At 43.3% G+C, this 11,371-nt stretch overlaps 1 protein-coding gene across 2 annotated transcripts; it reads right to left on the reverse strand.

The window, feature by feature from the left end:
- Positions 1 to 4,604: 4,604 nt before the first annotated feature.
- MC3R (melanocortin 3 receptor) lies at positions 4,605 to 10,773 on the reverse strand. Of its 2 annotated transcripts, XM_060230766.1 has the most exons (3): positions 10,648 to 10,771; positions 8,551 to 8,578; positions 4,605 to 7,056 (listed from the first exon to the last, which is right to left on the reverse strand). In XM_060230766.1, exon 3 carries the CDS (start codon positions 6,690 to 6,692, stop codon positions 5,706 to 5,708), a length of 987 nt encoding a protein of 328 aa, XP_060086749.1. In that variant the 5' UTR covers positions 6,693 to 7,056; positions 8,551 to 8,578; positions 10,648 to 10,771; the 3' UTR covers positions 4,605 to 5,705. The 2 variants fall into 2 exon arrangements, with proteins under 2 accessions (XP_060086749.1, XP_060086748.1); XM_060230765.1 differs by lacking the exon at positions 8,551 to 8,578 and having other exon boundaries at positions 10,648 to 10,773.
- Positions 10,774 to 11,371: the final 598 nt, after the last annotated feature.

Raw genomic sequence — 11,371 nt, forward strand, 5'->3', positions numbered from 1 at the left:
AATAAATGGCTTTTGTCTGCTGAATGGACCTGAAGATGGGTGCCTGAGTGAGTGCTCTAACCTAGGAACCCAGAGCACAAAGGGGACATTATACCTATGACATATTGATTTGGGGTGGTTTGCAGAGAAGAAGGTGGGGTAGGGCCTGAATCATCTTTTTGCATGCCTCTTTATTCCTGCAAACCCCACTCCCACCACAACTGGGTTTCCCAGATGCATCTGCTACATGCAGGGCTTTTTTTTTAGCAGGAACACACAGGAATGCAGTTCTGGCTGGCTTGGTGCCAGGGGGTGTGGCTTAATATGCAAATAAGTTCCTGCTGGGCTTTCTCTACCAAAAAAGTTGTGGCTACATACATTAAAGGAAAGAAGTTGCTGAGGAGGGAAAAAAATATCAGATGGTGAAAGTGTTCTCGATTTCTTCTGTTTCTGCTGGTCACTGGAAAATGCCCCTTCTTTGAAGCTTTACCATGGAGAAACAGCCTGCCTTTTCTTCAAGGAGTGTTTAGAGCAGGAGTGTTAAACATATGGTCCGCAATCCAGAACCGGCCTATCCAGGGCTCTTATCTTACCTTTACTGGAAGATGACAGAGGCTCTGTATTATGTCCCTATATACTGCCCCCATTCTAATGCGTAATGGGCAGTGGAAGTGGGAGGGTGAGCAATATCAGAAAGATAATGTAGGGAAATACTGTAAGAGTGTTAATGTTTTAAGCGTGTTTGTATTTTGAGTGAAAAATAATATTGTTAATTGGGTTTGCCTGTGTCCTTTATAAAGTTCATATCTCCGGTACCTGGCCTGACATTTTATGGCACATGTGGCCCAGCTTGACAAAGGGACATTTATGTCAGATCTAGGCCTTATAGCAAATGAATTTGACACCTGTGGTTTAGAGTGTGCAAATACCTTTTCTATTGCAAATACCTCTATTCCAGAAGAGTTTGTAAATATTAGGGTTTGTAGAATCTTTCGGGCTCAAGTGCCGTGTTCTACTGGAGAAAGTTTTTCTTCCAGACGTTTCGTTCTCAGCTGAGGAGAACATCCTCAGTGGCGTTGCAGCCAGAGCAGGCGCTCTGACCTTCTTGGCTGCTGTGCGTTGAGTGGGGCCAGGGCTGCTGGAGAGCTGCTATTTCTAGGCTGGAGGGGGTGTGATGAAAGGGCAATTGGTTTGTGGATGTGCCCATTGTTTGGTGGGGCTGAGGATGTTCTCCGCAGCTGAGAACGAAACGTCTGGAAGAAAAACTTTCTCCAGTAGAACACGGCACTTGAGCCCGAAAGATTCTACAAACCCTAATGATGTTACCAGCCGTGAAAACCTGAAATCTTTGATAGTTTGTAAATACCTTTGTACTGCATTAGGGAGGTTTTTTTGCTTGTTTGTTTGAAAGAATAATTGCCAAGGAGGTTGTGAAGGTTTTTCAGATTAAAAAGGAAAAAAAAAAAACTAGAGAAAGATTTCTCTAAAGCAAATATTGTTGCAATTAACCCAGCCCAGATGGATGCCAAAGAGACCTGCAGCGGGCACTTGCTTGCCCCGTGAACCAGAATGACTTGTCAGTTATTGAGTTCATATCCATTAATGTCACATCAAGCACGAAAGTCCCAGCAGGCGATTCCAAGAGCCATTTTATTGGAGAGACTATTACTTTTCCAGCAAAGCAACGTCAGAGAACATCAAGTACAAATTAAATAAATGGCACCAAATGACTTTAAGATGACAAAGAGGAAGGAAAATGCATTTTGGTTCTGTAACAGCATACAAGAAGCTAACCTGAGGCATAATATCACACTGAGCAGAACTGCTGAATATAAAAGAGTGGATGGCAATAAAGAATCTCAACAGTTGTAGCGTACACAGTATCTGAGCCTCAGACAAGCTGCATTTCCTCCATGACAGACATCTAGTCAAATAATATGTGATAATGGAACTTTGGGGCATGTCCTGTAGCATTCTGGGAACCTTTGAACTCTTTGGAATAGTCCTACCTAATTATTCATGTTGGACATAGACTAAATTGGCAATTTCCACCGATTCCCCCTTCCCACTGCAGACTCCCCTCATGTTGTTCCTCAGGGTCTATTTCAGGCAGCAGTTCATGGAGATCAGTGGGCTGCAGTAGGAGGGGGAAGGCAGGAAAGTTCCATTCCATGGATGGAAAATTTAGCCTGGATCCAACCTTTAGAGGGACGGTGGCTCAGTGGTAGAACATCTGCTTGGGAAGCAGAAAGTCCCAGGTTCAATCCCTGGCATCTCCAAAAAAGGGTCCAGGCAAATAGGTGTGAAAAACCTCAGCTTGAGACCCTGGAGAGCCGCTGCCAGTCTGAGAAGACAATACTGACTTTGATGGACCAAGGGTCTGATTCAGTATAAGGCAGCTTCATATGTTCAGTCTTCAGAGCAGCAATTCCCCCAGTGTTCTAGGGCAGGAGTGGCCAACGGTAGCTCTCCCAGATGTTTTTTGCCTACAACTCCCATCAGGCAGGAGTGGCCAACGGTAGCTCTCCAGATGTTTTTTGCCTACAACTCCCACCAGCCCCAGCCAGCATGGCCAATGGCTGGGATTGATGGGAACTGTAGGTAAAAAACATCTGGAGACCAACCGTTGGCCACCCCTGTTCTAGGGAATTCTAGAACTCTGGATTCCTCAGCAACTGATCATGAATTCCTCTGTGCCAAGTTCTGTAAGGCCAGACTAATTTTTCCTGAAAGACAACATGCCTACCATCTTTGGTCTTACCCTGAAAAGTGGAGCCACCATTTTGAATGCTCTCTCAATGTATGTAGCATAGCCCTCGTTCTGTGTAAACTGAGCCCGATCCCTAGACTATTCCCCAGAATCCTCTATAACACATGGCAGGTATACAGACTCCCCTTGAAGATAAAAAAAGAAAGAAAAACAGGTGAAAGAAATTTTCAGAATCACACACACTATAAAGTAACATAAAAACATATCCATTGATGCTATCTATTGCCTCACAAAGTTGGCCCATTGATATTTCTACTGCAACTGTTATGTGATAGTGGTTTGAAGACCTCCTGTCTCTTCCCTCCCCCCATAGGCTCTAGTTTTGAAGGTTATTATATTTAGAAGATTATTTTTTTTAAAAACAGTAGGGGGGAAAGATTAATCGAATGACTGGTAGTGACACTTGTATGCAAGATGTAGTTTAGACCTGAACAATAAATAAACAAGACGGCCACTTGAGTCTCTGAGGGATTATTTGAGAAATTTTATATTATTCTCAAATGAAGGATGGCATTCTCCAGTTAAATGTAAAGGAAGAAAGAAGGCATGTACTTTAGTTTCAAGAGAGTTGTGTAAGTTTAACATGTCGTTTTGGCTTTGTCTAATGCATGGAAGGGAACAAGAACGAAGAAAGGGTTCTCAGTCCTCAAAGTAGCTGTTTGTATAAACATAAGCATAATTCAGCTCATTGAAGCAAAGCTGGGGAAAAGACACTAGAGCTGCATTTTCCGTTTATCTCCATACAACAGGGCTTTGTTTATCAGGTTTTTTTGTATTCTGTTTTTGTACAGTCAAATGTTTGCTCACGCAGTGTCACAAGCAATAAAAAACATGTGTAGCCCACATCATATAAAAACAAAGTCTGAGTCCAGTGGCACTTTTAAGACCAACAATGTTTTATGCAACATATGGGCTTTTGTGTGCATGCACACTTCCTCAGATACATGCATGCACATAAAAGCTCATACCTAAAATAAAACTTTGTTGGTCTTAAAGGTGCCACTGGACTCAAACTTTGTTCTACAGCTTCAGACCAATAAGGCTACCCACCTGTATCTATCTCTGTGCAATATAATAATGATCACCGCACACTTTTTTCACTAGACAAATAGAACATTAGTGTCCTTTTGATGGGGAGAAAAGGGCCCAGGAAGTAGAGCCATTAAAACAGGGTTGCCAGCCTCCAGGTGGCACCTGGTGATCTCCTGCTATTCCAGTTGATCTCCAGATGACCAAGCTCAGTTTCCTTGGAGAAACTGGCTGCTTTGGAGGGTAGACGCTATAGCATTATAGCCTGCTGAGTTGCCTCTCCAGGCTCTACCCCTGAAATTTCCAGGTATTTCCAAACCCAGAGCTGGCAACCCTACCTAAGCCCCTCAGCTCCTTTTGTGGCCCATCCCCAGCTCCCATTTTGCCTTGAGTCAAAAGGGGATGACATAAGCAATGATATATGTCTCTGTTAGATTAGGGACTACTGCTCATACCCAGCTTTATTTCTAGCTCAAATAGCTCTAATGTTTTTATTGTTGCTTTCTTGTCCTGTCAGAATTCACTTTGAGAACACTTTCTTTTGGAGAGTGAGTCACATGTTTTCTTCATAAATAAAACAGAATGCAACACATGATTCATATGACATTCTTGTGGGCAGGTCTAGGGTAAGAAAAGAGGGTGGAAATGAATGGAGTACCAACGAAATGTCTGTAGTCACAAGAGAAGAGAAAGTTTTAGGGTTTGTCTAACACGTAACCAAGCGCGTCATCCCAGAAAGCACGCACATAAACTGGGGGACATAAAATACAAGTGGAATAGCTCCACAGACCTTTTTTTCCTAATCTGGAAACAGAAACTGCCCACTCCTTTATGTTTATTTATTTTTGACAGTTTCTACTATTGCAATCGCAATTCACCCATGCATCGATCCTTTCTAGGGACAGATCTCTGCAGTTCAGTATTGATCTTCCTAATACAATGTCAAATGACAACTCTTCGTGTATCATGATGAAGAAGCTATGAGAAAATGACTCTGAGACAGAATATCACTATATTTAACTGATAGCATGCTTTCACAGTGTATCGGGAAAGAGAGCTTTCCTGCTGAAACTGATGCTTGCATGGTTGCACCTGCTTTCAAAAATGGAGAATAGCTCTTTGTGAGCCCCTTTCTGATAGCTGCTACTCACATCACTCTGCAAGATAAAGATGTACCTTTATAAGACACATTATTGATTTGAGATTTGCCTGTGGCACATCTGTCCATCAGCTAGTAGCAAAATCTGCCCTCTGTAACTATTCTTTCCTTGTTCTCCTGAGAAGAAGGAGGACAAGGTTCGAGGTCTTTTCAAAAGATAATTCTGTTAACTTCTGCTTTGCCTCTCTCTGGAAACAGAAAAGTTGTCATTAACACGAGGACAATAGCATCTGTCCGTCAAATTGATGCTGGTTTGAGGAAGCATGCCATGCCAGTTTGCAAAAGAAGAGAGCAGCACTTGGTAGTTTGGGGTAAAAAGAATACTAGCCTAGTACCTTTAAATAAAGCATTAACATCCAGGCATTCCTCCATGTGAAGCCATTCAGTCACCTCTGTCACTGTGATTTGAGAAGGAAAATCTGCAAAAACCCTCTCTTTTTGTTAGATTTACAAAAGCCCTAATGTTGAAATGGACATCGTTTCTCTCAATAGTGTAACTGAGGGGATTTTCTCTCCCTGCCCCTCAAGGTGAATTGGCTTCTCTTAGCACTATGCGAGCAGAAGAAAATTGCACTCTTGGACAAATTTGTTCCCCTAACACAGCAAGGGAAAAGAAACCCCACAGCCCTCCCCCCTGCCCCACCAGCTCGTTAACTTTTTCTTTGCACACTGTCGGCAGCATGCGGGTTTGAGCCTGTCTTGAGGGGTTTTATTTTTGCTTCAGCATCAAGCACTCAATGTCTCTGCAAGTGGTAGCGAGTGAATGCCTTAGAGCATGCATTGCCCTGAGCTCGTGCCGTAACAGCAGCAAACAATCTCCTTGAATGTCTTCCGCATCTCCAGACTGCGGAATGCATAAATAAGAGGATCAATGACTGAGTTGCACATAATAAGGACCAGGTACGTGTTAAAATGCGAGGTGTAGCAAATGCAATGAGGGTTTGTTGGGCAGGAGATGATGAGAATGAGGTGTAAGAAAAATGGTGCCCAGCAGACAATGAAGACCCCAAGGAGAATGGTTATTGTGACAGCCCCTTTCATACAGGTGCGCTGATGGGGGACCCCATCGGCCGGGAGAGCGGCAATGCGTTTGACATGCAGTCGTGCAAACAAGAACATGTGGACATACAGGGAGGCCATGAGGAACAGCATGGTGAAGAACATGGTGATAAGGCAGACAATGACAGTTTTGCTCTCATAATAGACAATGAACATGATGCCACAGATGATACAAGCAACCCAAATAACTCCAATCAATGCCAGGGCTTTCCTCACACTCATGATGCTGTGGTAGCGGAGTGCGTAAAAAATGGTAATGTACCTGTCGACAGCTATGACCAGAAGGTTGCATATGGAGGCAACCAAAGAGATACAGATCATTGAGTCAAAGACATTGTCCATGTGCTGGATGAAACGGTCATCGATGTCTAAGTACCCGTTGCTCAGGATGGCGATCATGATGGTCTCCAAGGCATTGGACATACTCACGAGGATGTCTGCGGCTGCTAGGCTACAAAGGAAGAAATACATGGGAGATTGAAGGTTTCCATTCTTGATCACAGCAAGAATGACAAGGATGTTCTCCAGAAGGCTGATGATCCCCAGCGTCAAGAAGACCTCTGCCTTGATGGAGACCTGCTCGCAGAACCCGTGGTCGCTCCTGCTGCTGTAAAGGGCTGAATCGTTGATGTCTGTGCTGGTGGTGTTCAATAACATTGGCTGAAATGTAAGAGCCCAATGTCTAGTAGTGTTCATTGTCAGAGCAGTTATTCCGGTCTACGAGCCGCTATGGAAACAGCATCACTGAGAGTCACTGAAGAGAGAAGTCCATCAGAAATGTCTCAGAGCTCTTAATTAAATGAGAACAAACACGATGATTGGGGTGGAGTGGAGAGTTGTCCTCTTTTCTCAAAGTAGAATTCTGAATCCATTGCTCAAGAGATTTTGTTTCTTGCCATGTGTTAGAAATGAAATTCCTTAAAGTTAAACAAGATGAAGAAAGACAGAGAAAAAGAGTCCTCTGGTTTATTCAAAGTAGAATTCTGAATCCACTGTTCTGAAGAATTTATTTCTCTCCAGTGAAATCGGAAGAAATCTGTAGCAAATGTTACTGGTATTCCTGAAAAGAAGGAACAAAATGGTGATTGTAGTCCCTTTGGTGATCTATCTGTTGATTAAGCAAATGTCTATGATTTATGATTCTGCCCTGGGATTACTGCTCAAATGGAGTGTTCAAAAGCACTTCATAGCATCCCTTCCTGCTTCATCTATGAGGAGGAGGGCAAGAATAGTAAAAAAATAAATAAAAAGCCCTGAATTTTATACGTTCATGAAAGGGGGGGGGGGAACTCCTACTTAATCTCTGCCTTACGATGACCACTGGAGAGCAAGCACCTCATTGACTGACAGCTGCAATTACGAGACAGAGAATCATTCTTACTCTAAAGATCTGATTCAGAATGATTTGGTGCCCTCTACAGATCAGTGATTGCAATCGGTACACATTTTTTAAAAAGTTTTGTTGTTATGTGTTTTCTTAGTTGCAGCAGTTTGCATTAGATTCTAATGCAAACTGCTGCAACTTAGAAAACTCATATGAGAGAAAAACACATACTAGAATATAGGAAAAACTAATGTTTCTGGATTCATACATGATGAGCAAGCTACCTTAATAACATCTTCTTTGCTCAGAATTCTTTTCATAAAAGAAGTCTAAGAATGGACAGGTTTCCCAGATTATATGTATTGAAATGTTTAAAACAGAATAAAACGAAAGATTTGAGAGCGGAATAGTGGTTCGTACAGCAGGCAAGATCTGGAGACAAGGGATTCAAATCTCCAGTCAGCCATAAAGTTTGCTAGGTGATCTGGGTCACATTGCTCTCTCTCAGCCTCACAAGTTTGTTGCGAGTAAATGTCTCAGCTGCCTCACAAGTTTGTTGCGAGTAAATGAGACTCATACATGCTGGAGTGTATGGTAGCCGACTTCCAGGTGGGGTCAGGAGATTTCCTGGAATTACAACTGATCACCAGACTATAAGGATCAGTTCACCTGGTGGGCATGGCTGCACTGGAAAATAGACTCTGCAGCATTATACCCTGCTGAAGTTCCTCTCCTCCCCAAGCCCTGCCCTCCCTAGGCTCCACCTACAAAATCTCCAGGAGTTTCCCAACCTGGAACTGGCAACCCTATCACAGTGAGATCCTAGGAAGCAAGCATGTGATAGATATTTTATGTGTTACAATATTATTTTATTATTATTTTATTTATGTATGCATTTATTTAAACAGTGTGGTTTATAATACACAATTAAAATACATTGAATCCCAATAAATCCCCAATTCCCCCCAAACTCTAATATAGTGTAGAAGAAAAAAACCTAAATCAGTTTCGCAGGGCTTGCAAAACCGCCCTCTTTCAGCTCGCTTTTAAGATGAAACCCGGGATATGACAGCTAGCCATCCTATACATACTCTGAATTGTAGCACCTTAATTGATAAATTATAATGGTTTACTGTTGTATTTAATTTTTTAGCTTAATCTATGAATGTAACAATCTATTTTAACTGTTTTATAGTAATGATTGCATTTTATCGTAATCATGGTACTTACCATGCCTTGTTAGCTGCCCTGAGCCTGCCTTTGATGGGGGAGGGTGGGATACAAAAATAAATTTATTATTATTATTATTATTATTATTATTATTATTATAGAAGAGTTGTTTTTAACACCCTGCTTTTCTCTACCTTCAAGAGCCTTGTGGCGCAGAGTGGTAAAGCTGCAGTACTGCAGTCAGAGCCCTCTGCTCACGACCTGAGTTCGATCCCAGCGGAAGCTGGTTCAGGTAGCCGGCTCCAGGTTGACTCAGCCTTCCATCCTTCCAAGGTCGGTAAAATGAGTACCCAGATTGCTGGGGGGAAAGAGGAGATGACTGGGGAAGGCAATAGCAAGCCACCCCATAAAAAGTTTGCCATGAAAAATGAAAGCAGCATCACCCTAGAGTCGAAAACAACTGGTGCTTGCACAGGGGACCTTTCTCCAGATTAGAGTCCCCCGCTCTTAATCACTGCACCATGCAGTAAAATTAAAGTTGCCAATCCTCAGGTGAAGTCAAGTGATCCCCCAGTTTGAAGGCCTTCCCCCTACTTCAGGGTTATCAGAAAGTGGGGGGGGGGAGAGGAATGTTTGCTAGGCACTCCATTATTCCTTATAGAGACCAATTCCCATAGGGGATAATGGAACATTGATCCACAGGTATCTGGGGCCTGGGGGAGGGGGTGGGGTTGTCTTTTGAGGTACCAAATTTTCAGCATACCATCTGATGCCTCTCCTCAGAACACCTTCCAAGTTTCAAAAACATTGGATCAGGGGGTCCAATTCTATGACCCCCCCCCCAAAGAAGGTGCTCCTATTCTTCATTATTTCCAGTGAAGGGAAGACATTTAAAAGGTGTGCACTTCCTTTAAATGTGATGGCCAGAACTCCCTTTGGAGTTCAGTTATGCTTGTCATACTTTTCTCCTGGCTCCACTGCAATATCTCCTGTCTCCATCCCCAAAGTTCCCAGATATTTATTGAATTGGACTTGGCAACCCTAAGTAAAATGTCTAATGTTATACAGCATTTGACTGCTGATGGAACATGGGATTTCATATTTGATACCTGCCACCTAGGAGGAGTGCCCGCAAGGCTAAAATATTTTTCAGGGGAAACTTTGTCTTTAAAAATGTGATTAGCAAAATTGGAAATAATGGTAAAACAATATTTGGAAACAGTTGGTTCAGCACTCATTCAAATGGTTTTTCTTTCCTTATCTTCCTGATGAGGGGCTGGATCCGGAAGAACATTTCTGCTAATGAAAGAGGAGTGGAGTGATTATCATTGATTTCCTCTCCTGCAGCAGACCTCAGACTCCCCTCTCAAGCTTTTTTTCTGAGGAGGGAAGGGTTGTCTCCTGTCCTCCAGGACCAGCATTTTCGGGAACATTTTAGAATGAAGCAGGAAGAGAGGGAGAGGTGAAAAAGTCCAACTCCACTGACAGGAAATCTTCTGCCAGCCGAAGTTTTTTTCTTGAGTTCCAAGCCACAAACCCTTTTTCTGATACCAGATGGAATGTTTTTCTGCCACATGCAAATAATCTTGGAAATTCTTCTTATTATTTTTTAAAAAGTGAAAAAAATTCTACATATTGTTATATATAATTATGCAACACAATTACTGTCTTGAGCAAGGACAGTTCAAGCAACACAATCGCTGTTTTTCTCATTTCTCTTCATCAGAATGCAGTCACATAAAGGAAACATTTCATAATGAGGAAGAATGTTCAAATGCAGAGCAGCCGCTGCTTCTCTTGCTTCCTATAAGGTCTAGTGAGATATGTGATATCCCTTTCTTGAAGCACAGGGCATCCTGCCTACACTTCACAGAATTGCCAACCTCCAGGTGGTAGCTGGAAACCTCCTAGGATTACAACTGATATCCAGGCGACAGCGATCAGTTCACCTGGAGAAAATGGCAGCTTTGGAAAGTGGGGTCTATGACATTCTACCCCACTGAAGTCTCTCCCCTTCCCAAGCCCCACTCTCCTCAGATTCCACCCCCAAGATCTTCAGGTATTTCCCAACCTGGAGTTGGCAAACCTAACCTCACATCGTTGGCTGCAAGGTTGAGGCAATGTAAAAAATGTGATGACATCACACATTGCACTTACAAAGAGTAGGGTTGGATTGATTGGATCTTTTCTACTAATGTGGTTGCCAGCTTACTGGTGGGGCTTCTCCCAGTATTGCAATTGATCTCTAGGCTACAGAGACCAGTTCCCCTGGAGAAAATGTAGGGCTGCCAAGCCCAATTCAAGAAATATATGGGGACCTTGGGGGTGGAGCCAGGAGACATCAGGGGCAGAGCCAGGAGCCAAGGTGTAACAAGCATCACTGAACTCCAAGGGAGTTCTGGCCATCAAGTTTAAAGGAACTGCACACCTTTTTAAATGCCTTCCTTCCACAGGAAATAATGAAGGATAGGGGCACCTTCTTTGGGGGCTCATAGAATTGGACCCCCTGGTCCAATCGTTTTGAAAATTGGGGAGTACTTTGGGGAGAGGCACTGGATGCTATGCTGAAAATCTGGTGCCTCTACCTCAAAGAGCTGCCCCCCCCCCCAGAGCCCCAGATACCCATGGATCAATTCTCCATCATTTCCTATGGGAAAAAGTCTCCATACAGAATAATGGGAGTTCCCAGCAGAAATTTCCCTTCCCCCCCTCCCCCTGCTTTCTGATGACCTTGAAGCGGGGGGAGGGCCTCCAAACTGGGGAATCCCCTGCCCCCACCTGGGGATTGGCAACCCTAAGAAAATGGCTGCTTTGGAGGGTAGACTCTATGGCATTGTACTCTGCTGAGGTCCCTCCCCTCCCCAAACGCCACCTTCCTCAG

This window comes from Heteronotia binoei, chromosome 2 (assembly GCF_032191835.1).
Source record: "Heteronotia binoei isolate CCM8104 ecotype False Entrance Well chromosome 2, APGP_CSIRO_Hbin_v1, whole genome shotgun sequence".
NCBI classification, from domain to species: Eukaryota; Metazoa; Chordata; class Lepidosauria; order Squamata; family Gekkonidae; genus Heteronotia; species Heteronotia binoei.

Coding starts and splice junctions, on each gene's coding strand:
- MC3R (XM_060230765.1), bottom strand. CDS start 6,692: ATGAACACTACTAGACATTGGGCTCTTACATTTCAGCCAATGTTATTG.